Source organism: Falco biarmicus, chromosome 4 (assembly GCF_023638135.1).
Source record: "Falco biarmicus isolate bFalBia1 chromosome 4, bFalBia1.pri, whole genome shotgun sequence".
Lineage (NCBI taxonomy): Eukaryota > Metazoa > Chordata > Aves > Falconiformes > Falconidae > Falco > Falco biarmicus.
The window spans coordinates 13,697,883-13,725,615 of record NC_079291.1 but is presented as its reverse complement, the minus strand read 5'-3'; the positions used below and the strand labels follow the sequence as shown (position 1 = coordinate 13,725,615).

The window sequence follows — 27,733 nt, the reverse complement described above, 5'->3', positions numbered from 1 at the left end:
AATGAATTGACTTGTTTTATTTGCTTGTTTCAACTTTGTTTTACTCTGCTCCAAAGCTACGAAGGGGGAGACTTTGAGAAGGCAGCTGAACTTTACAAGAGAGCTATGGAAATAAAAGAAGCAGAGACTTTGTTGATAGGTGGAAAAGCAACTTCTCGACACTCATCGAATGGAGATACATTCAGCTTAAAAAGTGCGTTATCACCAAACATTTTCCTGGAACATGGACAAAGGTGATATAAACCTGCTCAAAGAAAAGGCAGTCTATTGCTATTGTAAAGCAGACATAAAATTATTAAGACAAACTTATTTTTCCTAGGCTAATGTACTATTTTGGGACCAACACCTGTCTTCATGAATGACGGGGAAACAGATCTTTAAGCTTGAAATCCCTCCACGTTAACTTTGCAGACTCTATGGTACAAAGTGAGTTTCTTCCATTGTATATAGATACGCATATTAATTACTAGCTAAAGTTACAGTTAACACCAAAAATGTGGATTTGATACCTCTTAGCTTAAGCGCCAGGATTACAGCAAGTTGAACCAACTGTATATACTCTGTAGGGTAGTTCTTATTTCTGTGTTGTAATAGCCTGGCTTAGATGATTTGTGTATTTTTGTTTCATCAATCTTTTCTGCCTTTTCAGAAGCTTTTGAATTTGTTTCTAAAGAGAGAGTAATTTTGAAAAAGTCAAAATACTGTTCCACCCAAAGCTTTACCTTGCAGGGTGATTTCAGCTTTAAGCAAACTTAATTCAAGGGATTTGTGCGAAAATAATTGGGTTTCCTTGGAAAGCTAATATATCTAAATATATTGTCACCTACAGTTACAGGTGTTTAACAGATTCACTGTGTTCAGTAAGAATATTTCCAGTGAGGGATTCTATGACCCAGCTCCCTGTTGTTGACCCTTTAGTGATACGTTCACCATTAAATCTCATTGAATCCCTTAAAATACAAGAATGTTTGTATTGGAGAAACCTAGTGATACAAAACAGTTTGCCCTCAGATAAAGAGATGCTAGTCAATCCTACCTGCCCGTCATTTCTTAATGCCCTGGTCATCTAGAAGAACCAGTTTGAAGTCTGTTCTCATTCAATGCATAAATCCGTGAATCAATTTAAATACATACTAAAGAAAAGATTTTGTAAAAAGTTGAATATAAGTGAAAAATTACTTGAAGCCTCACTATCATGTTCGAAGCAACTGATGTGAAGATTTATTTGATAGAGTTTGAAAAATGCAAATGGCCTTTATGTCAAAGGGGTACTTATCTTCCACAGCATTTTTTCCTTTTTAGAGTAGAGTTAAATATAACCTGTTCAGCCTTTGTTTTGTTTAGAAGGATTTAAATATTTTGGCAAGGCTGTAACTTGGCAAAAGAAACAGTATATAAAACTGACAGAACAAATACACAACCCAAATTTGATTTTTAAGATTACGATTTAGTTGGAAAAAAATAAAAATATATAGCTCTTGAAGTTATTACAGTACATCAACAAGAGCTGACACTTTGTAATAGCTCTCTAAGTATTTTCCTTTTACTTTAGAAAATGGGGATTTAATCAAAGAATCCACTGTATTCCAGCCACCTTGAAAACTTCTGAAAACAACAGAGTTCTTTGCAGGATTGTTACTGAGTAAGGAGAGGGGCAAAAAGGGAAAAAAACCCACCAACCTTGTAACTAACCAACCAAAACCACCAAAACAAAAAAAAAGCCAAAGCCAAGCCCAAAAACCTCATCCTTGCCAGCTTGTATGTGTGTCTGTTGCCTACTCTTCTCAGACCTGGTAATTCCCTCCTCTAATGTTTTGTGCTATGAATTACCAGATGTCGTATCTAGCTTATCACTTCTGATTTTAACACGTATAATGATGTACCTTGCTCTCCTAAATAGTTTTCCTTAATGTTACTGGCTTAAATAGGGAGCTGCTTTTCTAGACCTTCAGTGTTCTATCAGCCCTCTTCCCATTTAGTCATTTCCAATTTTGAACTGTTACTATTTTCCCTTGAGTGACTTCTCTCCAACTTACTCGTAGGTTGCAGGGTTGCTTTTGGAAGAAAAATCAGTCCCTAAAAAGCAGAGCAGATCCCAACCACCTATGGCCCATTAGCAGAGACCGTGAGGAAACAATCTGCTTACCCTGTCAACCCCCCCAAAATTATTACAGAAATAAAATAGCATTATGAGTAACAGTGGAGGGTCTTGCAGGCCCCATTTTGGCCATAACTATTGCTGCTGGTGTGACTGTTGCTGAATAGCCTCAAGATAGTTGTCCATGTCATTGTAGCTGTACCTCATGGACATTAAAAAATAATTGTATAGCTGATGTATGCCAAATAATTTTTCTATGTATAACTGCACCTCAGACCAAAGCGTCACCAGTTTCAATGGAGATTTCATCATAGTCAGAATGCTGCAGAAATGGAGAACTTCTTTTACGGGTTTGCCAAATAAACAAAGCTGGATGAAACCCTTGCAGTGTGCTTTGTAATGCGTAACAAAAGTAATAAACTTTCAGTTATGTTTTATAGTTGGAGCAGATTTCTACTTGTAAATGCCTTTTTAATTAAAAAAAGACCCTTAAAGCCGCTTCTGTCTTTGATGTTTATTTTAAAATAATTTTAACCACTGGCACATACAGTCATCTTAATGTATTTTCTAATTGTTTCCAATTCTTCTTATATATACAAGCTGAAAGTAACAAGAGACCCATTTTGCATACTTTGTAAATAAGCATATAAAAGTGTATTTATTTGGTCATAAAACTGTACGTGAAGTAAAATGGTAAACAATTGCCTCTTGTAAAGCTGACTGTCAGTCATGTGATAGCACTGAGGAAAAATTTCTTCTGTTTGGATTCAATGATCTTAAAGGCCTTTTCCAACCTAAATAGTTCTACAATTCTATGTCAGCCAAATAATTAAGAGTCAGGATTATCTGGGCTGTTATAGGAGCCAGGTGCATGTCTCACTTCTATTGTTCTCAATGGAAAGGTAAAGTCACAAAGAAACCTAAGTAACACTTAAATTGACACTTGGATCAAACTAATGTAGACTTAGTGACATAGATTCAATTATGCACCTTTTTAATGACCTCATTATTCTATTTCCCATCCCTCTTTACAGTTCAATTCTAAAATCTGGTTTCTCCAAAACTGAACTTAATCCAAAAAAAATCACTTCCATTTTACAGTATAATGGACCACACCAAAATGCCAACCAAAACCCCAATCTCTGAATGTAGTGAGGATTTGTATGTATATAATACAGTCTTAGCTGTGGAGAAACCAGATCTTGACATTTGTAACCACTGCTTAGAAATCAAACATTTAAGTAATTAATCATTCAGCTGCCCTAAGAAACAGAAGCACCTCTGCAATATCACTGTCTTCTTACATGTTGGTTGGATGCTGCTACTACCATTGCCAGCTGGTTCTGCGTTGGCTGTTATCATGCTGTGGAAAGGTTTTATGAACGGCCCAAGTTAGAGATACTTGTATTATTTTGCACCGCAAAGGCTGAAATTTACGTTTCTAAGCCAAATTTTGAAAAAAATAAGAAATTATGACCAAGCCAAATCTAAGTAATGATCAAGTTCTGGGTCAGACACCCACAGTAGTTAAAATGTGTGAAATTGATCCTTCCAGTTCAGCAGGGTACATTTACAGGTCAGTTTGATGCATGGTAATTTAAAAGGTAGTATGACTGTACTAACGTTATTCACAAGACAAATATAATAGCTAAGCTACTCCCCTGAAGATACTTGCAACACCAAACAAAGTTTAGAGCACTTAATTTTAGAAGCTTTCCCATGCAAACTCTGATTAATTATATTCATTAATCTAGCTCATGTGATGGGGATGGATCAGAATTATAGCTAAACTTCTAATAACCCCAAAAAAAAAAAATTTAGGTTTTCAAAAAGATAGATAAAATCTCTTCTTTCCAGTGTTGCTGGTGAGTCTTGAAAAAATTTTGTCATGAAAAGCATCTGCTGGCTGAAATGGTGACATACTAATACCCAGCCTGCTAGTGTAATTACTGACAGAAGACTTCGCCTTGTTGCAGCATACTCAAAGCATTATCACATGCAAAACATATAGGCAGCTACTTAAGAACAAGCAGTAGTAAAACACTGATAAAACCAGAGGCATTTAAAAAAAAAAATCCATCCCAGAGATATTTAAGGCAGATAAAAAGGCTGAAATGTTCTGTTTACTCAGAAAAAGTAACCACAGCACAATCCATGCCAAGAATTTGGACAACAGTGAACAACAACAGAGTACAAGTGCCTGGAAAATCAGGAGCAGCAATCTGAATGAGGCACTAGCATCTGCCCTTAACCTACTCGGTCCAACTCCAGCAGATTCCATCTTTCACTTGTCCTATACCATGTACTGTTCTCATTGCATGATACTGCATATAACATGCTACACCTGCTTTTGATAAATAATAAAAGGAGATGGATAAACTGAGTATCTGGACACTAGCAATGCTGAGAAATTAAAATTTACAGTAGCACAACTCTTTTATGTTAAAGACATGAATAGACAACAGAATATAAACAACGTAAGTCTGTTTCCTTCCTGTCCCTGTAACAGTTCCGTTTCATCAGAAAGGTAAAAATAAGCTTCAGTTGAGGTAAAAATAAGGGGGGGGGGAAGACATCTGGTCTTCTCAAAATCCAATGTCAATCCAAACTCCCAGAAGTTGTACTTCATATTTGTTTTGCTACATGTTTCTCATTTTGGCCATGAGTTCTTCTAGGCTTTCTTCAGACTCTGCTACCGTTTCCTCAGTTACCAAGTTCTCTTCCTGTTAGGAACATGAAGAAAAAGTTGGCAACAAAAATAGCAAACAAAAAGCCCCACAGAAGTAAGCTTGATTGCCATTACACCACATCGCTTTCCTAGAACCAAGTGCTCAACTGCACCATTAAGTCTAAGTGATTATAAGCTTAAATTGTAAACTATTCTGACTAGGAGTTAGAACATTCTGGCTGCAATAAATAACAGATTCTGTGTTCCCCAGTAATTGCTCTTTAACTGCATATAGCTTTTACAAATTAAATATGCTAAAAATCAATTAGTGACCAAAATATCAACTGAGAAATTCACATTTCATTTCCTTCCCCCCCCCCCCCAAATACACTCGTTCCTATCATCTCAAAACTACATTCACGCTAGCGTTCATACTTAAATGTATTATATAGAAACACAAAACTAGACCGTAGAAGGCACTAATCTGATGTACCGAGGTACAGTTTTCAATTTTATTTTAGGTTTAAACTGTATTTCAAAAATTCATAAAGAATAAATATTACCTTGTTTGGGATAGTATAAGCTACAGTAATTCCCTCAGGAAGCTCAGGTACTGGGCCAGATGCAGCCTTCAGCTCATCTTCTGAAATTTCTGATACTAATTCGATGCCTTTGCATTAAAAGGAATCAAGAACTCCATTACAACTTTAAAGAAATTTTTCTTCTATCACCAAGTTGTCACAGTAAGAGGAAAACAGCAGCTACTTTTCCAAAACAATAAATTCAAAAGCAGAAAGACCTTTGATTTCAATGACTTCCATTATCAATACAAGTATCCTTTACAATACAGGAAATGATTCTACACAGATAACTTACAGACAAGAATGGCACCTCTCCCATAGGACTTCCTTGTCCTTACCATTTAAATCTTACCATGAGGACACTTCTCCTGATGGCAATCTTAAGATTATTTTCTATATCATGTAATAAACAGAAGGTATATATCCATTCTTCAAATCGTTCTATAAAACACACTTACCACTCCTTAACACAACTCCTTCTAACTTAAAGCCCCCAGAGGAACATAAAAATCCATGAGATGCCTCAGCACAGTGGTTATGGAAACCACAAATGCTTTCTAGTTATGTATTTAAAAGGAATATGCAGTGAATACACCTCCTCACACATCTTTCATATCTTCAGACCACCTTTCAAGAAAGTTTTTTATTCAAATGGTGGTTACGTTTTGAGCCTAAAACCTGCACGTTACACTAAAAATGCATCATTAAGTTGTGGCAACGTTACTGTCAAAACCTGTGAAAAGCCAACAGCAATTACACAGTGCAAGTTAACAAAAAATACAAACCAGAAGAAGTCTCTGTGCCCTACAGTGTGTTCACCCAAAACAAAGACTTCAATTGAATCTTGGCACTGTGAACATCATTTAGTCTCCAGCTGATTACTTACCCCAGTCATTGTCTTCATGTACTATTTCTTCTTTCTGTTCAATTACTTCCTGTTTTGGTTGTGCAGCTTCTCTTTTCTGAAGGGAAAACATAAAAAGATAAAACCCACAATATATGTAATAGTCCAGTTTTCAACTATAGTGAAGAAGATAAAATCTAACATTCACACTTCTCTTAAGATATGCAGTCACCATTTAGAACTTTGCTAGGCATAAAAAGGTGGAATACCTGCAAGTTAAAAAAACACAAACCCCATTAATACTCAAAAATACATGACTGCCAGAAAGGTTGAGTAATTACTGTAGAAGAAAATGGTATCTAACTGAACACAAGCCATTCTGCCTACCCTTTGCTTTAAGATAACTCTAAGTACAGTATTTTCAGAAAAACATGCAACCATCTGAAGACAAGGCTGCTGAAAATTGCACTGGCAATGAAAGTTTTGTGTTACTACACATCTGTAGCCTGCTTTGTTCTTAGGACTTTAAGGTCAAAAAAACCCCAAACAACAAACCTCAAAACATTGTTACCTTATAATTTTCTTGTTGTTTTCTGCAATTTTGGTCACTACATTGTGGGTTTGGCTTCATAGACATAGTTGGAAAGAAATCCTGCATTGCATTGTAACCAAGATAGTAACTCACGGTACCAAAATTTAACAGGTATCTAGAAACACAAACAGAGAAAGTAGGCCCTTATATACCAGTGCAACCCTAACAATTCAGTTGCTCAAGGAATAACTTCTCCTCAAAGAACTTTTAGAATACACTTTCACACTACTGAAGTTTTAAAGAATTACTGTAATTGTCTTAAAATAAGCTGTAATCAACTGACAACAGTGTAACTACATCAACATAACAACCCGCTCCTCTTGTGGTGTGTGTGAGAACAAGTCCACTACAGTCTCAGAAAAAACACATTTAGAGTCGTAAGTAAGCAGTTTTCTCCTGTGCTCTAGTCCGTTGCTTGAAACACTCAGATGCCCTATATTACAACGGGAGAGTTTTCAACAGCTAATCAGAACCAGTTCAATCATCTTTACTGTAGGGTCAGAATTGCAATGAAAATAAAGATTTAGATTAAGCTGCATTGTTTGCATTCTTCATTAAAGAAACATAGATGTTGCTATGCAATTTTATATAATACATCTCTCTGCACAGCTGAAAATGGAGCTTTGTTGTTTATAGGCACTTGCAAACTTGAAAACTTTTATTCTTTGTAACCATAAATTTTTGGATAACTGACAAAGCCAAGCTAAGGCTACAAACAGGCTAAATAAGAACCTCTTCTCAAAGATGCTTGTAAAAGACAGTAAAACTGGGTACAAAGTTGTTCAAATATTTTCCTTGCTGGTACATGCAGTTCTTTTAGCAGTTGGAGTCATGTGACTACTTCTTGACAATATTAAAATAGGTCATACAGCTGTATAACTAATATTAATCCACCTCAGGTTTTTAGAATACAAACACTGCAAGAGAAATTATTTATTCTTTGTCCATGTACAAAATTTCAAAGACACATTTTCAGCACTTCAGCATTTTTTGTGTATAATTTAATGAGATCACATAATACATTTAAATGCAGAACTAAGAAAAAAATGTGTGTGTGTGTGTATGCAGTAAAAGAAATTCTTCGAGAAACTCTGAAGACCTTTTTCTTATGCCTGAAAAGTTCTATTAAGAACAGCCACCCCAAAGTAAACACACCAGTAATTCAAGCAGTGTGTATTTCAGCCCTGTCCAATAATGCCAATACCTTTACGGAAACAGGCCACAAATACAGAAAAAGAACTAAACCCATCATTATGAAATGTTCCTTCAGGTTTCTTTCTCTTACTGTGCTGTACACCTGTTGCAGCACAATCAAACTAGTAGACTGCAACAAGGCTTTACTGTTGGTCAGATTCTACTGTTTGTGCTGTATCTCCTTCCTCCAGGGGTCAGACCACACTACTCCTCCCTCCCCCCCCATCCTCTGGGCTATTTAACCACTTAGTGGGAACGAGCTACAGCTGCACATCATCCATGTCAATCAACCCACGGCCTCTGAGGCAAGGCCACAGCTGCATGTTATCACTGCTAATCAACCCACTGCCTTCATTCCTCTACATACACCGAAAAGCAACAACTCAATCACTTACTTCAGAACATTTTGTACGAGAATTCCTGCCACAACACCCATAGTTGTAGGAAGACTAGCTGCACAAACTCCTTCTCGTTTTAATGTTTTTTCATCAATATTTGCAGCGACTACAAGTGGAGGCGCACACTGATGGGAAATAAAGAAATTAAGTTTAAAAGAAGTATGAACGCTCCCGCCACACAGATCACACACAATCTTAAGATACTCCACCAGCTGTGCCAGGATCACATTCACTACCCAGCTAATCTTCATATTTCCAGTGCCACTTTAAAAGACAAACGAGCTATTCAGCAGAGTACTGCATACCGCAAAACAAGCAGATTCACCAGGTATGATCAGCTGTATATGGCCTGACACTGCATTTTCACTCACTCCAGATTCCATCCAGATTTGTCCAAGTTCATTGCAGGCCTTAGAAACACAGAAACACACACATCAGCACTGCAGAAGTTTAAGGAAAAGAAAAAAGTAAAAAAGAAACATAGTAAATTGAGAGTGATTAAACACACTGATCTTCCTACTTTAAGACAAAAAGGTTATGATCAGAAAAGGTAGAATAGAAATTGCTTATCAGAGTCAAAGGGGAAATCGAAGGACAAATTAAAGTCATCCTCATGAAGCCCTTTGTGCTTTCCTGAGGATCTGAGATTTTTGAACATGCATTAGTGATCCAGTTACTAGCACACTACAGAATCTAATTACACTGTATCCATGACTAAAAGTAGTTTGTGCATCTGTGTACCTTCAGTGCATGCAATTTATGAATCAAGTTAGCTGAAGGGTAACAGAAAACATGCATTTGGCGTGTACCCTATGCTGGCTGCTACTACAAAAAAACCCAGTTTGATTAGGTACATAGCCTTAAGATGTTTTTAGTATACAAAAAGTCATATGAAGTATACAATTAGCTATACACAGTCTTTTGAAAGTTAGCAAGATTTAACATACCAGGCTTTGATAATACCTTTATATAAACAGGATAATTTGGAAAGACAGAGAGGGCTCACAATACTGAACTCTTCCACTAAGCATTACCTGCCAGTAACTTAAAAGGCTACAGTTATATTTATACATATAAAATGTGTTTCGTAAGAACTGGGAAAAAGCCCAGATTCTGTTTTGTTAAACCAAGGAGGAAATTTCTTAGAAGATTCCTGAAAGTTCCTGTCCTTTCTCTAGTCCCCACAATTCCTAACACCATAGAAGAAAATATGTGAAGCTCACACCTTCAATGGCCTTACCGTGTTAATAGCCATGCGAGCTTCAAAGTTGTCCACACAGCTTAGAACAAGATCGACAGGCTGCCCTTCCTCTAGCGCACCGTTACTGAAATAAGTATCAGAAGTTTGCATAACATTGCTGGCAGAACTAAATACCAGCAGGGGAATCAACATACTGCTTTAGAGTATAGAAGCACATGGGAAGTGTATTTCTAATAAAACCTGTGCAAATGCAGAACAGGACAAAACTAGCATCATAGATCTACAATAGACACAAGAGCATGCTGAAGGTGGGTTTTAAATATAAGTGCATTTTAGATTAAAGTAAGTTGTATATAGTATACAGTCACAATAAAAAGTATTGCAAAAGAGCACCTTTGTACAACATAACTGCAAATGGGAAAAGTTACTTCAGAACCTAGTCTGAGATCCACTAATAACTATTTCCTTTCTTCATTCTACAAAGCATATCTGAAACTGCTCCAGAGCAGTCAAAATATGATCTGATCTGTTTTCTATAATGGAAAAAGCCTGTTAAGACCTGCAGCTTTGGCTGGAAATCTAAAGATGCACTAATATAATATATAACTGTAACAGTAGAAATAAATGCCAGCTCCAGAGAAAAGGTCTAGGCTGGAACGTCTTTATATATACATATTTCCCACTGGTTTCCAATTAGCAGTCATTAAATTAAAAAAAAACAAACAAGAATAAAAATGTGAGGCTGTACAGAACCACACATCAGCAGAAGTTAGTGACATGCTTTTGTTCAGAGATTTTTTACCTTATTCTATCCATGAAGTGTTCAAAGTTGTCCAGTGTTGTGATGTTGTAGTTATGTACTTCAAATTGAACATCAGGATTAATATTCCTTATGGAGGAAACAGAGTGAATATTAATAAATAAAATGGTAACTTGCATTCTGCTCCCTAACTTCACTAACTACACAAGCTACAGCCTTAAGCTTCCAGTCCGAAGTCTGGAATACACCCATATTTGTCAAAAATTCCCAGACTAGATGAGAAAAACCCCACAACATATTGAAGTGGCATAGTTTATACCAAACTTCCAAGCAAAATTAGCTATACATAAAAAGTAGACTCACACTGAGGTTTTGGCCAGTACAAAAATGTCCTTAAAATATCAACCTTTCCCACAACTATTTTATGCCCAAATCTCCAAATTATATCATGCTACTTTGCGAGTGATTAAGAGTGAAACACCAGTTTCCTGGAGCAGCACTGTGGGTAAAATGTATTTTGATACCCATTTCTCCAAGTTATACCTCAAAGTATGCTCTGCTGCTTGCACTTTACTTAATCCAGCTTGATGAGGTTGGAAGAAGAGTCTGTTCATGTTTGCCAGTTCCACTTTGTCGTAATCAAACAGAAGCAGCTACAATAAAGATAGTATTAATCTACGTGAAACTCCAAAGACTGCAACCACAGCACTACAGCAAGACATTTTAAACAACAAAACTCCTCTAAAACCAGCAACAAAACCCCCAACTAAACATGCCCTCCATCCCTGCAGTCCCATTCAGTTCACATACAAAAGGTACCAACATTGTAAGTACGCGAAGACTGAATTCCAACTGCCATTCACCAGGACCTGACTCGTTAAGTCATGAAAACCACTCTTAATAAAAAGCAAACTGTCCATTTGATTTAAACTAAGAAAATTCAGATCATCTACATGAACAGTATCACCTCTGTTATCACATTCCTACTTGCTGTTATGGCATTAACTGGAAATGTGTAATTTCTTTCACTTGTTTTGGCATGTAGTTCTTCAAAAACAATTCATTTGAAATACCTAAATAAGACAGGGACATGTTGATTCTGAATCAACTATCCAATGTCCTTTTCTATGCCCAAGATGCTGGTCTTCAGGAAATGCTCCTTCAGAGAAAGGGGCAATAAACTTTGCAATAGCTGCATCACCTCTGTATTAAGAAACTTCTCAAAGTTCCAAGAATCAATGGTCAGGTTTGCCTGGAAATACAAACATCTAAGCCACTGCACAAATTCACCCTTTAAAGAAAAATCCTGTTCTATTAACTCTGGAGGTCCTTGCTATCTAGACACCATCAAATTATTTTTAACCACTGCTAAATTTTTAGCTTTAAGTCTGCCGTATGACAAACTAATGTTTGCGATAAAAATATCTGCCTGACATCTACCACATCTCCATTTCATGAACATCAACTTGTTCACTTGAGCTTACATAAAAGCATGTAGAAGACAATATCCAAACAAGAACCATTCACACAATACAGAATTAAGCCCTAAGTAAATCAATTTTACTAGCATAAGAAAAATACAGACTCTTTGTTTGTGATGTTTACACAAGTACTGTTCTTGAGTGCGTCTTCACAGTACTTTTTTATTTGGGAAAAATCAACTGAGTGAAATCAAATTAACTCTTCTGTGAAAAGACTGGTCCATCTCCTATAAAGAAGTAGAAGAAAACTCTCATTACCTTACCAATGCCACACCTTGTCAACATTTCAGCAGTCACACTGCCAACTCCACCTACACCTACTACTGCAACTGTAAAGGTACGAATTTTCTGTAGAAAGAAATAAAACACAGATCAGTATATCAAAAGTGGTCCTTGCAGGGTAAAAATGCAAGGGTGTTTTAATGCAGATAGAATCCTACCTCATAGTCTTTGACAATTCCCATTCTTTTTAATGCCATCAAGCGACTACAAAGAAAAACAGCAATGTTATACAGAAAATCCTCTCTACTTTTCCAATAGCAATTTTGCTTTTCTGGTATTTAAAAATCACTTTTGCTTTAAAAACAACCCTGCCACGCACCAAACTCAAGCCTGCTGTTTTCTCTGTAGTTGTAACTGCCAGCTAGATACAGTCTAAACGAGACAGTGGGTGCTTTCCTATGAGCAACAGAGTACTGAACCCTGCAGAAACTCATGCACTTATTCAGTTGGTATGAGTAACATCAGTGAAATCAGGAGGACGCACAGCTATTTTTGAAAAATAATCCCAGATTTACAGAATGAAAGCCTATGCTTTTTTCTGTAATGAACCATATGGCAGCAGGCCAGTGAAGACTTTTCACTGCTTTCTGATCAATTTGGTTAACTCAAATATAACATTAAAAAAAAAGTTATAGAGAAGATCAGGTTGTGAGGATAACTGGAGAGATTGTAAAGTAACATTTTATCCTACTATTGCATTTTTTCATTGAAAGTATCAATGAAAGAACAAGTATCAACTTGTATCCTGAAAATTAAAAGTGCATCAGATTTCCAGAAGACCTGAGCATTAGAAGGGGTCCGAGATCCTCAAGACTTCTCTAAACCACCTAAGTTAGAGGAACGGGAATGAGACCTCATGTAATACCAACAGCTGTTCCATTTATTAGCTACTTAGCTGAAAAACTCACAGGGTCTCCTCTCTGTCTGCCCGTGCTGTAAGGCAAGACAACATAAAATAACCCCGGTGGACACCCCTGCCAGCCCAGCCAGGTGGGAAACCTGAGTGCATCTCTCCCCTCCTCCCCACAGAGCATCCACCTCCAGCACCCCCAGCCCCATCCCTCGGGCCCCCGCCGGCCCCAGCCCACCTCCACGTGCCTCTTCCCCTTTTCCACAGTTCCTGAGGCCGCAGAGCCCTCCCTCTTCCCCATCCTGCACACCCTGACACGGGCTCTAGGCCTCCTCCTCATAGCTCTCGCCGCAATCCAGCTCCGCAGGCGCAGCCCCCTCCCCCACAGCGCTCTCGCCCGCCGGCCGCACCTGTAGGGGTTGGAGTCCGTCACCTCCGGGCTCATGCTCTCGATGCGGGCCCGCGGCGGCCGCCGCCCGCTCCTCTCCCGGGCCAGCTCCTCCTCCAGCTCCCGCACACGCCGCTCCAGCTGCTCCAGCCGGCTCGGCTCCGCCATGGCAGCGCCGGCGACGCCGCAGCGACACGTCTCCCCGTCCGAGGGAGCTTCCGGGAGCGGCAGGGAGCGCCGTCCCCTGCTCGCCCCGACGCCTCGGGGAGCGTTCCCGCCCCGAGGGGGCCTGCTGCCCCGCAGCAGCGGGCAGCGAGCGGGCTCCGGCGGGGACTGAGGAGGGCAGGTGTCAGCCGGGGCGGTGACTACCTCCTGGGAGCCGCTTTCTTCCAGGAGAAGCCACCCGGCTCCGAGAACCCCGCTGGCTCGGCGCCGGGGACCGCTTTCCTTGACGGACCGAGCCGCCCCCGGTTGCCGCGGCGACGCAGGGCCGGGCCGGGCCGGGCGAGGCAGCTCCGCCTGCGGCCGCAGGGCAGGGGCCAGGCATGGCGGCGGAGCCGGGCACCACCGAGGTGGGGCCGCGGCACCGCTTCGACCAGGAGAGATTGGAGCGGTACCTGCGCGTCCACCTGCCCGGCTTCCCTCGGCAGCCCGCGGGGGCTCTGGCGGTCAGGCAGTACAGGTAACGCACGGGTGGGCCGCTCTCCTGCCCCGAGGCCGCCTGTGAGGGGCGGGCAGCGACCGCCGTGCCTGCTGGCCTGGGCCCTGGCCCGTGGGGCGCCCCGGGGCGCGGAGCCAGAGCGCGGGCCCCAAGCGTGCCTCGGTGGGGCGAGGAGAGCGGCCGCGGCCTCGCTCGCTGCCCGGCGGGAGGGTTGGTGCCCTTGGCCCCGGTGCTGGCGGACAGCAGGGTGACAGCTCGACCCTTGGATGGCTGGAGAGGTTGAAGCTGGCGGTGGCGGCAGGGGTGGCCGTTGGCACAGGCAGAGCCTGCGGCTGCAGCTGTCTGCCTGCGAGCAGGCGATGTGGTGGGTGGCCTTCCCACAGTCCGCTGCAAAATGTGTGTTTGGCCCCCAGTGGTGCGACCTGTTGGAGTACGCGCACAACTCTTTTTATTACCTACTCTTAAATCACAATTTGTCTGATTCCTCTTTAATTGCACATCAAATAATAATGTTCAGGAGCACGTACATGGCTTGAGAAGTCAACTTGCCAGGTAAGCAAATCCATGAGAAGAGTGTAACACCGCTGAGATTCCCATTAAGACCCCGAGAGCAATGCATTGCACTAGTGAGGCGCTGCACCTGGGCTCCTAAGCCGCTGCTGCACAGAACATCTAGTTCACTGGCATTCAGTGAGTTAGTGGTGCAGCTGTCTGACTTCAAATTGGGAGCTACAAGAAGTTATTCTAAATATAAGTATTAATTCCTTTGTCAACATGACCTCAGCTGCATTATCTGCAGCTATGACTAAGAAACAGTGAACAAGTTTTCATTGTCTTCTGATACAAATAGAAAGTATCCATTGAATCCTCAGCTGTACTCTAATCCTTGTATGTACTTGAACCGAGACTTTAGGAGGGGTCTCAGGAGAGTAACTGATAGCAAAATCTGCTAAAATATCACCAGTATTTATGCTGTTGCTTTTTGTTAGTGTTGTGGTTGCACTTCAAGGCTTCAGCTGATCTAAATCTCTGTTGTGCCAGGCAGAGTACTTGTCCGTGCAGTATACTTGTTAAATTATATTACGGACTGTGCCCTAACTACCTCAGGGAGAATGGAAATGTCATGGGGAGCATGAGGGCAAAAGTCCACTTGATTCTGATTTTTCCAATGGTTGTCTAATCTTTCACTAGACTAGTTCAGAATGTGCCTTAAAAATGATCTAGAATGAGGAGAGGAAGGCATATAGATGAGCGCAGAACCTTGAGGAAAATAAGGATCAATGAGCTTGATTGGGATAGAATGAGCAAGGTGTTATGAAGGGTTTAACCAGGCTGTCCTTCTCTTTTACATGTGTTTGTGATTGAAATGTCTAATTTCTATGATTCTTTGTCACTACAACATTCATTCTTTAAAATTTTACAGTTACTATTGGCAGCCCCTTAAGCATAGTGCAGGTGTGTGATGATCAGGCTAGAATACAGTGGGGCTGGGTACTAGAATCATCAGTTACTTGGAAAGTTTCCTCTATGCTTACATTGTTCAAAATACAGCTCACCAAAGGGCAGATACAATTGTGGGCTAGTGTGAATTCTTCTCTGTTTAATTTCCTCTAAATCAGAAAGCTTTAAAGTTAGTATCTACGCATACCTTGAAAACATTAATGATGTCTTTTTAGGGTGGAGGGGTAAATGCTGCCTTCATTTCACAGGAGAACAAATTGAGTATCTGTGACCTCTCTGCAATGAAATAAGATATCTTTCTCATAGGTAGGAATAGAACATATGACTTCTGATTTTTAGGCTATCACTTGCATCCTTGTAAGACTATATTTTAAAAAAATACCCCAAACCCAAAAAACAAAACAAAACAATAACAAGAGAAGAAACTCTTGAGAAGAACCCTTTCATCTGTCTTGCCATTTTGTTCAGCCCAAGTCACAGTGTACTCTGCATCATTTCTGTTAAAAGTTTGTAAATTTGTAAGTACTTGAATTTGTAAGTAATTAGAATCTTTCTTTTTGTAGCTCAGGCCAGTCAAATCCAACCTTTTATCTTCAGAAGGGTGGGCAGGTTTACGTGCTCAGGAAGAAGCCCCATGGCCCCCTTTTACCTAGAGCTCACAACGTAAGTAACATTCTTCTTAAGCTCCAAACACTTTCTATTGCAAGTTGCTAAGTCCTATACACGATGGTGTGGCACATGGTTGAATGTATCCAGAAATGCAGTGAATTTCTGGATCTTTTCCAATTTTCTGTGCAATACATGTAACTCAGCATTTTAAGAGGGAGATTGGTCATTCACTGTACTCATTTATGTTTGGGAGCTTTTCATTGAACCTAAATTTCTGTGTTGTCTTCAGGTTGATAGAGAATATCGTGTGCAGAAAGCCTTATTTTCAGCTGGATTTCCAGTGCCTGAGCCCCTGTTGTATTGCAGTGACGTTTCTATCATTGGAACAGAATTTTATGTAATGCAGCATGTGCAGGTTGGTCCTCCAATGTGAGAGATTTTTTTTTTCTCCCTACTACAAACTGCTTTTAAATTGTCTAAGACCTTTCTGTTAGAACCTTATGCAGCATTTACTAAGTTTTGTGATATGAACATAAATAATCCTTATTTTTAATATTTTTTAGTATTTTTAAGAAATGCCGCTATTAGAGATTCTCGCTGATTTCAGCTTCTCCAGGACTTATTTCCTACTTTGTTGACGTTTTCTGCTCAGTATTTAACTTCCTGTTCTTGTTTTGAGCTCTCAGAAGGATGTATTGAAATGAGGCAATATTGCTTCTCTGAAAAGCATACACAAGTCAGAGGGAGAACAATCAAGCTATAAAGTTAAACGGAATCTTTGGACATCCTGGAACCTGCTTAGTACTGAAGATAGGAATCTACAATCACTTCTTTTTGAAAACCAAGCAGGATTCTAGCTCAAGCACTGGCTTCAGAAAGAACATGGCGTAGCTCTGTCTGTTGTCCATCACTCTGGGGGTGCAGTAGTTGAGTTCATAGAACCACAGAATCATCATGTTGGAAAAGACCTTTGAGATCATCAAGCCCAACTGTTAACCCAGGACTTCGAAGTCCATCACTAAACCATGTCCCTGAGAGCCCCCATCTACTGGTCTTTTAAAAACCTCTAGGGATGATGATTCCACCACCTCCCTGGGCAGCATGTTCCAATGCTTAATGCTTTCAGTGAAGAAATTTTTCCAAATATCCAATCTGAACCTCACCTGGCATAACCTGAGGCAGTTTCCTCTTGTCCTGTTGCTTTTTATCTGGGAGAGGAGACCAACCCTCACTTGCCTACAACCTCCTTTCAGATAGTTGTAGAGAGCAATAAGGGCCCCCCATGAACCTCTTCCTCTCCAGGCTAAACAACCCCAGTTTCCTCAGTTGCTCCTCATAAGACCTGTGCTCCAGATACTTTGCCAGCTTTGTTGCCCTTCTCTGGGCATGCTCCAGCACCTCAATGTCTTCCTTGTAGTGCAGGGCCCAAAATCAGTATTTGAGGTGTGGCCTCACCAGTGCCGTGTACTGGGGGCGACCACTTCCCTTGTCCTGTTGACCGTGCTGTTTCTGGTACAATCCAGGATGCTGTTGGCCATTTTGGCCACCTGGGCACACTGCTGGCTCATGTTCAGCTGGCTGTCAACCAGCACCCCCAGGTCCTTTTCTGCAGGGATGCTTCCCCAAGCCTGTAGAGTTGCCTGGGGTTGTTGTGACCCAAGTGCAGGACTCAGCATTTCTTGTTGAACCTCATACTTGGCCCGTCAATCCAGCCTATTCAGAGCCTTCCTACCCTCAAGCAGATCAACACCCCTCCAGCTTGGTGTTGTCTGCAAACTTACCGAGGGTGCACTTTATCCCCTCATCCAGGTTGTCGATAAAGATACTCAACAGGACTGGCCTCAATACTGAGCCCTGGGGAACACCACTTGTCACCAGTCACCAGCCAGATGTAACTCCATTTCCTACCGCTCTTTGGGCCCAGCCATCCAGCCAGCTTTTTACCCAATGTGAAGTACACCCATCCAAGCCATCCATGAGCAGCCAGTTTCTCCAGGAGAATGCTGTGGGAGATGGTATCAAAGGCTTTACTATGGTCCAGGTGGACAACATCCATGGCCTTTCCCTCATCCACTAGGGCAGGTCATCACCAACCAGGAGACCAGGTTCGTCAAGCAGGACTTGCCTTTCATAAAACCATGCTGGCTGGGCCTGATCACCTGGTGGTCCCGCACATGCTGCGTGACAGCGCTCAGGATGATCTGCTCCATAACCTTCCCCAGCACCGAGGTCAGGCTGACAGGCCTATAGTTCCCTGGATCCTCCTTCCTGCCCTTCTTGTGGATGGGCATCACACTGGCTAACCTCCAGTCTTCTAGGACCTCCCCAGTCAGCCAGAACAGTTGATAAATGATGGAGAGTTGCTTGGTGAGCTGCTCCAGCAGCTTCTTCAGTACCCTTGGATGGATCCTATGTGGCACCACAGACTTGTGCATATCTAAGTGGAGAAGCAGGTTACTGACCATTTCCTCCTGGACTGTGAGGACTTTATTCTGCTCCTCATACCTGTCTTCCAGTGCAGAGAGCAGAGTACTGTGAGGGTAACTGGTCTTCCTATTAAAGACTGAGCAAAGAAAGCATTAAGTACCTCAGCCTTTTCCTCATTCCTTGTGGCAACGTTCCCTGCCTCGTCCAGTAAAGAATGCATATTATCTTTGTATTTGTAAAAACATTTATGTTGACTTTTATGGCAGTGGGCAGTCTGAGTTCTAGCAGGGCTCTTGCCTCTCTAATCCTCGCCCTGCATAACCTCAGGAGTTTGTAGCCATCCATTGCAGCACTCCAGTCATGCGAGTTATCTCACCATGTTTCCCTGATGGTGACTATGTCAGAGTCGTCCTGCTGCACAACAGCTTCCAGCTCCTCCTGTTTGTTGCCCGTGCTTCAGGCACTGGCATAAATGCACTTCAGTTGTGCTATCGATTTCACCTCAGTGGACGCTGCCCCCAGGCTCATCTCTAACAAGCTTGTTTTTATTCTCTTCCCTCTTCGAATCTAGTTTAAAGCTCTCTCAGTGAGCCCTGCTAACTCCTGACCTAGAATCCTTTTCCCTCTTTGAGACAGCTGAACCCCATCTGTTGCCAGCAGGCCTACTGCTGTGTAAACTGACCCATGATCAAAAAACCCAAAATTTAGTGGCCCAGAGCCAGGTGTCGATCTGTGTGATCTTCCGATTGCATGCACCATTGTTCCCTGAAACGGGCAGAATAGAAAAAGTTACTACTTGTGCTCCTGATCCCTCAACCAGTTGACCCAAGGCTCTGAGATCTCTCTTAATTGCCCTCAGACTGCTTCTTGTTTGGATTTCATCACTGCCCACCTGTAAAACCCGTAATGGGTAATAATCAGAGGGCTGTACCAGACAAGGTAGTTTTCTAGAAACATCCCTTACCCAGGCCCCAGAGAGGCAGCAGACTTCCCAATGGGTTGGGTTTGGTCAGCATTGTTTTGGGCCTTCTGTTTCTCCTGGAGTACACTTGCTGATGACAACCACCTTTCTTTTTTTCCTAGCAGAGCTGGACATGATGTGTGGGGCAACTCCTTCAACCTGAACGGGCTTTCATTCACATCATTATTTTCCTGGCTCTCAGGTTCCAAAGCCACATACCTATGGTATAGGAGTACCTGGGAAGGTGGAGTAGGCTGGGAGGTGATTCATCTGCTGCCCCAAGCAGGGACCTGTTTCCATTCCCCCCTGTCTCTTAGGTCCCCTCTGCCTGCCTGGTGGCAAGTAGGTCGGGGAGCTGCCTCTTCTTGTGAAGTGTCCATGTGGTACAGTTGTCTCAGTTGATACTGTTTCTGTTAGATACTGGTGATTCTGAGTGTAAATTTGCTCTATCATGGCGGGGTGTTTTTTTTTCCCTGTGGGAGAAGGATTTGAATTCAGGCCTCTTCCCTTTTATTACATCTTACTCTATTATCAGGTTCGCTGGGAAATTAGAAATGTAAGAGTTTGTGGGCTAGTTCCTGAAGATTAAGTTAACCTTCCTACAAAAACCATGAATCAAGAGTAATAAATAAAATGTACAAGCTATGAAGAATTTGAAACAAATTTCTTACATTAAAGATGGAGAATTTTTCTGGTTTTGATTAAAACAAAGTGATTCCTTAATAAAAAAACTTGCTACTGATGTATTTACATTTCTAAGGATGTACATTTACAGTCTATTCATTCTAAGATGGACAGCAGTGCACTGTTTATGACAAATGCATGGTGTATTTAGAAAACAATTACACATTTACTGTGTTGAATGAACTATTCCACCATACAAAATGTGATTTCTAGATTTATTTTGCAGACTCTTTCAGCAAAAAAGTTCTATTGATGCTTTAGCTGCGTAAATATATTGAAGCTAGCATATGAACCAGTGAAACTGAGGAACTTAGAGGAGTGAAGAGACTGTTTTTTCTTTTCCAATCTATTACTGACAGGGTCAAAATTAACAGAGAAAATGGAAAACCACACCCATCTTCTAAATGTATTGAACTTTTAATACATTTAAAGCTTTTAAGGAGATTTAATAGCTTAATACAAAAAAAAAAGCTTTTAAGGAGAATGCAACTGAATTTCTTTGGATTGTTCGCCTCTTTGTACATACAACCCAACTATTCACCAGCTCTCTCTGCCAGCTCTCTTCCAGCCCACTCCAAGGACTTCATTGATATTTCTTCTGGAAGTAACTTTTTTTTTTTTCCCCTGGTAATCTCAAGTTTGAGGATATCTGGACTGAGTGCTCCAATTCAGACTTTCGTCTGCTGAATATATCTGTTATTTTAATTGCCCTGCAATAGATATCCTGTATACCAATGATCTGAAATTACTGTGAATCCCTTCATCTGTTCTGAGCAAGGAATAAAATAAATGAGGAAGGAATTTTTGATTGCACAGGGAGTGTTGGTTCACTGCAGTTGTTCTTGCTGCTGGAGTGTATAGATGTACTCCTCTTCATCTTCGTGTACATCCCACCAAATATCTAATTCATGATGTTTCTAGGGTCGCATCTTCCGAGACCTCTCTCTGCCTGAAGTGGGCCCAGCAGAGCGTTCTGCTTTGTATATTGCAATGATAGAAACTTTGGCCTTGCTGCACTCCTTTGATTTACAGTCATTGGGCCTCCAAGGATATGGTAAAGGACCAGGATACTGCAAAAGACAGGTACAGCTCTTAAAAAATTCTCTTGTTTTGTCAGGTATATGAAGATTTATTTGATTTGGAAGCTAAACTGTTAATTATTAATGACTTGTGAAAGTAACCATCATATTTTAGCTATTAAGCACCTTAGTTCAATTATTTGTGCAGACTATAAAGTTGCTACTACATTCAGATCAATTCTGTAATGCTATACTCAGGGAATGATACTCATTCACTTTTGAAATAATATTAGATTTGAGCTATGTAAATAGGATTGAAATAGAAAATAGAGGCACTCTTCATTGCATCTTTTGATCTCACAGTTCACATTTTCAAATGCTGAGGTAGTGTTTTTTACTGAATTTACAGGTAACACGGTAATAACCAAAGCCCAGAAGCATGTGCTTCAGAATTTTGTGCTGTTGAAAAACTTGTAAATCAGCTGGAAAATCTGTTGAAGTGTTTGTATTTCTTTAGGTATCAACTTGGAAAAGACAGTATGATGCAGCTGCTCATGCAGATATTCCTGCCGTGACCAAACTGGCTGAATGGTTAGCAAACAACTTGCCATCTGATGATAATGAAGAAAGGCTGATTCATGGGGACTTTAGAATAGATAACATCATCTTCCACCCCACAAAGGTATTTGAAACATCTTTGTATGTTGGGTAGTTTTAGGTTCTCCATGGTAGGAGTACAAACAAATGTAATGGGACATTTACATGGGTCTTTTAGTGCATGATACATCTTTGAAAGGAACAGTAGAGAATTTAACTCCTCTATGCACTGTGTATGGTGTTTAGGTACCTAATAGAGTCCTGGTTTTCATTGCGGGAGGTGGTTACTCAATTTATTCCTTAGTTCTAGTCCCTACTTCAAAGTCCAGGAACAAAATATTTTATATGCATAAATCCTATTTAATTCACTGCAACTTAAGGACATAGTGAAGGCTCACTTCATTAAACTACATAAGCGTCTGATCCAAAGCCTGTTGAAATCTGTGGCATGGCTTCAGTTAACAATGGTGGCTTTTGGAACATGATCTGAATGCGTGATGCTAGTGGAAGCAAAGAAGAATCTGCCAAAGCTGCTTAGGTATGGAGCACACACAGATCACAGAGACCCTGAAAGTTCCTTATTCATCTTTAGGGAAAGGGAAGAGATTTTTTTCTAGTTTGTGGAAATAAATGTGTGTTACCTGTCTATCAACAGAACATAATTTTCATTATTTTTTTCCATGCTATTTGCTATGTTGTGATCGGAAGATATGCCTGAGATTTGTGGCCAATACCCTGCAATGCCTGCTTCACAAGAAAGCAGCAGATCCCAGAGATACCCATTGCTGTGCATAGATCAGTTGATAGACACTATTTGTAGGCTTAAATGTGCTGACTGACTCCCTGAGCAGAAAATCTGGCAGTCTCGGACACTCTCCCAGCCACTCCTGATGTATCTGAAAGAATTGACCGAACTGCACATAGGTAATTTTAAATAATCTGTAGAAACTTTTCCTGTATGTGCAGGAACGATCATGGAAGGAAGTCTTTTAATCATAAGTAGGCTGGAGGGTCATTCAGGATGACAGGCCAGCTAGGTTGTAAGAATTCTTCAGAAGGACTGTGTGGGGAGTTTCAGCCATCCAGCTGAAGACACCATTGCAAGGGATGTTTGCAGCAGAGGATGTCACTATTGCATTATTATGCAATATTGCTTATGCATATTAATATTGCAAATGCACTATTTGCAGCAGCAGATGTCACTATCTGGGCAGTGATTGACTGTCCTGTTTAAGAAACTCAGTTCCCCATCTAAGTGTTAATCTATGCATAATACTGTGATAATTTTTTTTAGTGCATGGGCTGTCCATGAGTATCTGTGCAAAAGGACTATGCAACAGAACTGGAAAAAAAAACCCCAGCTGTCAATACTACTGTTCTTTGGGATATTTTAATTCAGTCATATTGTGACTAGAAGAGTTTAGAAGTTTCTGACAGGAAGAACACTACTCAAAAAAGTAGAAATTAAAACAGATTTTCATTAGAAAAATGCCTGGTTTTCTGCCCCTATGTGAATGTTAATTTTCTGCAGATCCTTACGTAGTACTAAAAGGAACTGGTTTTGCTGTAGACAGGCAGAGTGCGTGTTTTTAATTTTAAACACATGGTAACTGAATAAAGCTGTTGGATATAAAATGGGTTGTTCATTTGTGGATGGAGAGAATTTATCTTCCAGCATTCACTTGAGTTTTTAATTTTTATTTAAGGCTTGTGTTTTGGCAGTGCTGGACTGGGAACTTTCAACTGCTGGTCATCCTTTAGCAGATTTAGCATATGCCTGTCTCTTCTACTTTTGGCCTACATCTACTAAGGACTTAGTTCAAGGAACTGTCTTGGGTTTCAAAGACACCATAGGTATGAAACTGTAATCTTACTGTTGAAATGAATTCTAGGGTTGATTTCTATTTGATATGTTACCTTCATAAACAATAATAAAATTTTAAATTAATAAGCACATCATTTTGCATTTGAAAAGATTTTTTCCATAGTTTTCTTCGTTGTAGGAAACATGCTGATAGTGAGGCTTTAACAAGCTGTGGCTTTGTCACAGTATACTAGTTCTATAATTATTTTTTTTTATCTTTCTTAGAGATAATGGAGGAAAATAGAAATTTAAATGCAAATTTATCATTTATTTAAACAAATAAAGGCATCCCACCCCATGGTGAAATTAATTTCCTGACTGGAGTGGAGGCGAGGGGCATTAGGAAGTTTTATGCTTACCTGGAATTCTGACAACTCCTATTGCCTTTTGGCTCTCCATATCACACTTAGGTCATAAGAAATGATAAATCATGGGGTTTTACTATGTAAATGGAATATCTGATAAAGCTGAAAAGCTGGTCAAATGTTGAAGCATCAGGTGGAAAAAATTGTAGAAAATGTTGAATATTCTAAAATATTCTGATTTTTTTTGTAGAAACTCCTTCATTTGAAGAACTGGTTTCCATTTATTGCCACTGCCGGGGTATTAGCACTACTTTATCCAACTTCAATTTTTTTCTTGCTTTGTCATATTTTAAAATGGCAGCAATATCCCAGGTAATACACTCAAAGTTTGTTGAAATGTCACATACTTTTATTATGAGTATTTGTAGTTGGTAACACTTGTTCAAAATTTTAATAGTAATTTAAAAAATACTAGAACCACTGCATTTCAGTTTGTTACTTTAGAAGCAGTATCTTAGATGCCTATGACTGATAAGTCTCTAAGATAGCATTCTTGCTACCTAAAGTACATTGCGTTAGATATAGCTGACTTCTTAGGAAAGTAGCCTAAAAATGAAGAAAATGTGGATATGTGGACTTTTCTTACTCGTGTTCCAGTATGCATCCAATGTTGTCATTGCCATTTTCACTCTCTGGCTCATTTAAATCCTGTATTATCACTCTCTGGCTCATTTAAATCCTGTATTACAGTGAAACAAAGATCTTTTCTAAGTTTCTGCAGCTCTCATGGAAGTAGATAGCAGCATAGATCAGTAAGATCCTGTTGGTGCCACCCAGATGAAAAAGGATGTGTTGTGAACTCGGGTTATTATGAGCATGGGAGGCCAATCTTGAGATGTGATTATAGGAGAAAATAAGTTTTCTTGGTTCATTGTTACAGAAGTAAATGTTTAATTATATATTCAAGCACTGTAGGGCATAAATACATTTTAAGAAGTTGCAGCGTGAGATCAGCATGCCAAATGTGGGATAAGCTACTTGGTATTAATTTGGAGTAAGAGTGTGTCTGTGGGTAGTGAATTTAATAGTGGATAATAATTATATGTGTATACTGTTGTCAGTTGGCTTAAGGGACAGATTGGGCTTGCTTGCATTATCATGTGCAGACATTTTCCTTTTTTTTCTTTTTTTTTTCCCCACCCTTTATTAGTTTTTGTGATTTGCCTTTAGTTTGGTTTAGCTGTGGTATGGTTTTTTTAATCTCTTGTGCACCAAGCATCTCCAATATATCAGAAATGGACCAAAAGCAGTATTAACATATCCCAGTAAAATCTGTCTGGGTGCTAAGTTTTTCCTTTTAAGAATATGAGAATTTAAGTGTTACTTCTGTAGTTCAAGAAATCACTATTCTCTTAAAAAGACAATTTTAAGTCCATGATTATACCATATATGCCTTCCTTTTGGTTTTAGGGTATATATGCTAGATATCTCATTGGAAATGCTTCTGCAGAGAATAGTCATGAATTTGCAAAGATTGTGAAGCCTTTGGCAGAGAGAGGGTTAGAGCTCTCAGAAAGGTAAGTGTGGTCAAAGGCAATGCAAAGCTTTTACAATGTCTCCACTTATTTAAATGCCTCTACAAGGTAGCTTATATTATTATGAGGGAAATTCTGGTCTTACTTGTCATTGCATTGAACGTTCTTCTCTAGGTCATCTTTCAGCAGCACACATCACAGTGTTTCTGGAGAGCTGTTCCATCAAAGTAGGAAAGGCCAAGAAATTTTGTTGAAAGTCAAGCAGTTCATGAAGCAGCACATATATCCAGCTGAGAAGGTAAAAGCTTTTAGTAAACCTACTTGTAAATGTACATTTTATGACTGGAGTTTATGAAAATTGTAAAGTATGTCCTATTTTTATTTTTATTTTCAAAGCATTCTTATTTTCTTGCAGTGATGTTTGTGACATTGCAAAATATTAACAGAAATTATAGTCTGCATCAATTTTTTTTCAGAACTAAAATGTTGTATGGATTGCTAATGAAAGCTAAGAGTTACTTTTTAATTTTTTTAAAGTTTAAGAACTACTCTTTTTAAAGAGTTACTTTGTGAAGGTGTTTGCCAAAATACTTCTAACAAAAACCTAGAACTCTTACATACTAAATGGAAAGATGCTTAGTTAAAAAATGTAAACTGCTGGTTTTAACCATACAAAATGGAATGTTTCTGTTTGTTGCCTTATTTTTTAAAATGTGACACTTACATTATGGAATCTTGTTTTTTGTTCTATCAACATGCCCTCATTCCTGGATATATCTAATACCAGTGAATGTTTGAAATCAGATAATGAATTAGCCTAGAGAGATTAGAAATTTTCCACTTAAAAAGTTGGTTCAACTTTTAGCCTTGTGGAAGCACAGGTGACTTTTCTTGCAGAACTGGGGGGTTTGGCTTTTTGATTTTTTTTCCCCTTTTGATTTGTAGTCAGGCAGAAATGCAGAGAATGTATTAATATATAAGATTTATGAATTCCTCTGCCTATCACAAGCAGGGATTGAGATCAGAAACTCTTGATATGCAAAGTTTCTTGAAAGTCTATCTGTAACTAGCTTTGGATTATCCAAGGGAGCCTTGCAATAATTGAAGTACTTGCTTTAAAAACAAATGAACCACAAATAGCCATGCCAGTTTTGCAGATGAGTAGTGTTGGGCTTGTAAGTTAGTTCTGATAACAGGGATTGTGAATGAGACTTATAAAATCTACTTCAGAATTTGTCTTATTGTGCGATTTTCAGAAGAGGGCACTATTTTGTTTGTTCTAAAACTAGTTCTGGGCCAGCTTTGAAGTGCTGTGTTTCACTAAAACATGCTTGTGAAAATACTAGGATTACTGAATATACAGTTTTACTTAATACTAATCATTGGTGGTCAGAATGACTGCTTGTATCATCTGTTAAGGAATTGTTTTGACAGGAAAATAAAAAGTATTCTTTGTGGTTTTTTCTCAGTTAAAAAAAGATTAACTGGCTTATATATCTCCATATGATGATGGGAAACCTGAATCTTAAATGTCAGTACCTCAGGTTTTTATTTATTTTTGGATTATTTTACTTTTGGATTCATGCCTCTTGTGCATACTGTTTGGTAACAGTTGCTTGTATCATCAGAAATCACTCACCTTCTAGCGTCATCATCACATACTTTAAAACATCCCAAATCTTTTCCTGCTATGAAATAAGGTACGGATTGGGGTCATCTCCATGATGCATTTAAAGTCTTGCAAAATTAATAGATTGCAGTTTGATTGTCAGTTATATTTTTAATTTTATAATGCAACCAACTATGTAATAAAAACCTGTGTTGAATTTTTTTTGTACTGGTTCTTTGGGGTGTAGGGCTGGAAAAGATACCATATTATTACTTGTGTGTTACATGTGTTCTTAATTTAAACAGCATCTTTTAAACTGTCTCTCTAAGGAAATAATAAAATACTATGCTGGATGTGGAAGTACTGAGGAAAAATGGAAGAAACCACCACTGCTTGAGAGACTGAAGGTATCAGATAATAAATACTCCTGAGCACTCTAGCAGTAAAAGAAACAGGCATTGACATAGAGCATAAGAATGTTTGGCATATCCTGCTGGAGAAGTTACTCTGCATGGAAAGAAACAGTGTGAGGAATAGTGGAAGGAAAGGAAGAAGGAAGTGTGCAAAAGGAGGTGGGAGATACGAATGAGAGAGGAGGAAAGCAAAAGTGAGTTCTGTGAGGTGTATGCCTGAATTTGAAGTCAAAGACTGTACCTACTGAAAA

The 27,733-nt window shown here is 39.7% G+C and overlaps 3 protein-coding genes across 4 annotated transcripts in view; 2 read left to right on the top strand and 1 right to left on the bottom strand.

Annotated features, from left to right (window-relative positions):
• Positions 1 to 2,596, top strand: part of NPHP3 (nephrocystin 3) — a 29,502-nt gene extending 26,906 nt beyond the window's left edge. The window contains exon 27 of the mRNA XM_056336259.1: positions 57 to 2,596. Within this exon, the coding sequence (XP_056192234.1) occupies positions 57 to 237 (181 nt within the window). The 3' untranslated portion in view covers positions 238 to 2,596. The remainder of the gene's footprint in view (positions 1 to 56) is intronic.
• Position 2,597: 1 nt separating this feature from the next.
• On the bottom strand, positions 2,598 to 13,574 carry UBA5 (ubiquitin like modifier activating enzyme 5). Of its 2 annotated transcripts, XM_056336265.1 has the most exons (12): positions 13,360 to 13,574; positions 12,258 to 12,303; positions 12,076 to 12,165; positions 10,880 to 10,989; positions 10,379 to 10,465; positions 9,616 to 9,700; positions 8,681 to 8,785; positions 8,373 to 8,500; positions 6,763 to 6,898; positions 6,234 to 6,309; positions 5,330 to 5,436; positions 2,598 to 4,821 (listed from the first exon to the last, which is right to left on the bottom strand). In XM_056336265.1, the coding sequence occupies exons 1-12, from the start codon at positions 13,503 to 13,505 to the stop codon at positions 4,738 to 4,740; spliced, it is 1,200 nt and encodes a 399-aa protein (XP_056192240.1). In that variant the 5' UTR covers positions 13,506 to 13,574; the 3' UTR covers positions 2,598 to 4,737. The 2 variants fall into 2 exon arrangements, with proteins under 2 accessions (XP_056192240.1, XP_056192241.1); XM_056336266.1 differs by lacking the exon at positions 13,360 to 13,574 and having other exon boundaries at positions 12,081 to 12,165; positions 12,258 to 12,305.
• Positions 13,575 to 13,836: 262 nt separating this feature from the next.
• ACAD11 (acyl-CoA dehydrogenase family member 11) overlaps positions 13,837 to 27,733 on the top strand; it is a 35,570-nt gene continuing 21,673 nt past the window's right edge. The window contains exons 1-10 of the mRNA XM_056336263.1: positions 13,837 to 14,019; positions 16,023 to 16,122; positions 16,358 to 16,483; positions 21,062 to 21,223; positions 21,677 to 21,841; positions 23,463 to 23,610; positions 24,176 to 24,297; positions 25,396 to 25,502; positions 25,635 to 25,758; positions 27,399 to 27,476. Of these exons, the coding sequence (XP_056192238.1) occupies positions 13,883 to 14,019; positions 16,023 to 16,122; positions 16,358 to 16,483; positions 21,062 to 21,223; positions 21,677 to 21,841; positions 23,463 to 23,610; positions 24,176 to 24,297; positions 25,396 to 25,502; positions 25,635 to 25,758; positions 27,399 to 27,476 (1,269 nt within the window). The 5' untranslated portion in view covers positions 13,837 to 13,882. The remainder of the gene's footprint in view (positions 14,020 to 16,022; positions 16,123 to 16,357; positions 16,484 to 21,061; positions 21,224 to 21,676; positions 21,842 to 23,462; positions 23,611 to 24,175; positions 24,298 to 25,395; positions 25,503 to 25,634; positions 25,759 to 27,398; positions 27,477 to 27,733) is intronic.

What these genes read in the sequence shown, in the direction of transcription:
- UBA5 (XM_056336265.1), bottom strand. Translation starts at nt 13,505, where the DNA reads ATGGCGGAGCCGAGCCGGCTGGAGCAGCTGGAGCGGCGTGTGCGGGAG. An exon ending in GAATTGTCAAAGACTATGAG is followed by an intron (nt 12,166 to 12,257) that starts GTAGGATTCTAT and finishes TTCTTTCTACAG; the next exon opens with AAAATTCGTACCTTTACAGT. An exon ending in GTGAATCTGCTTGTTTTGCG is followed by an intron (nt 8,501 to 8,680) that starts GTATGCAGTACT and finishes ATTTCCCATCAG; the next exon opens with TGTGCGCCTCCACTTGTAGT.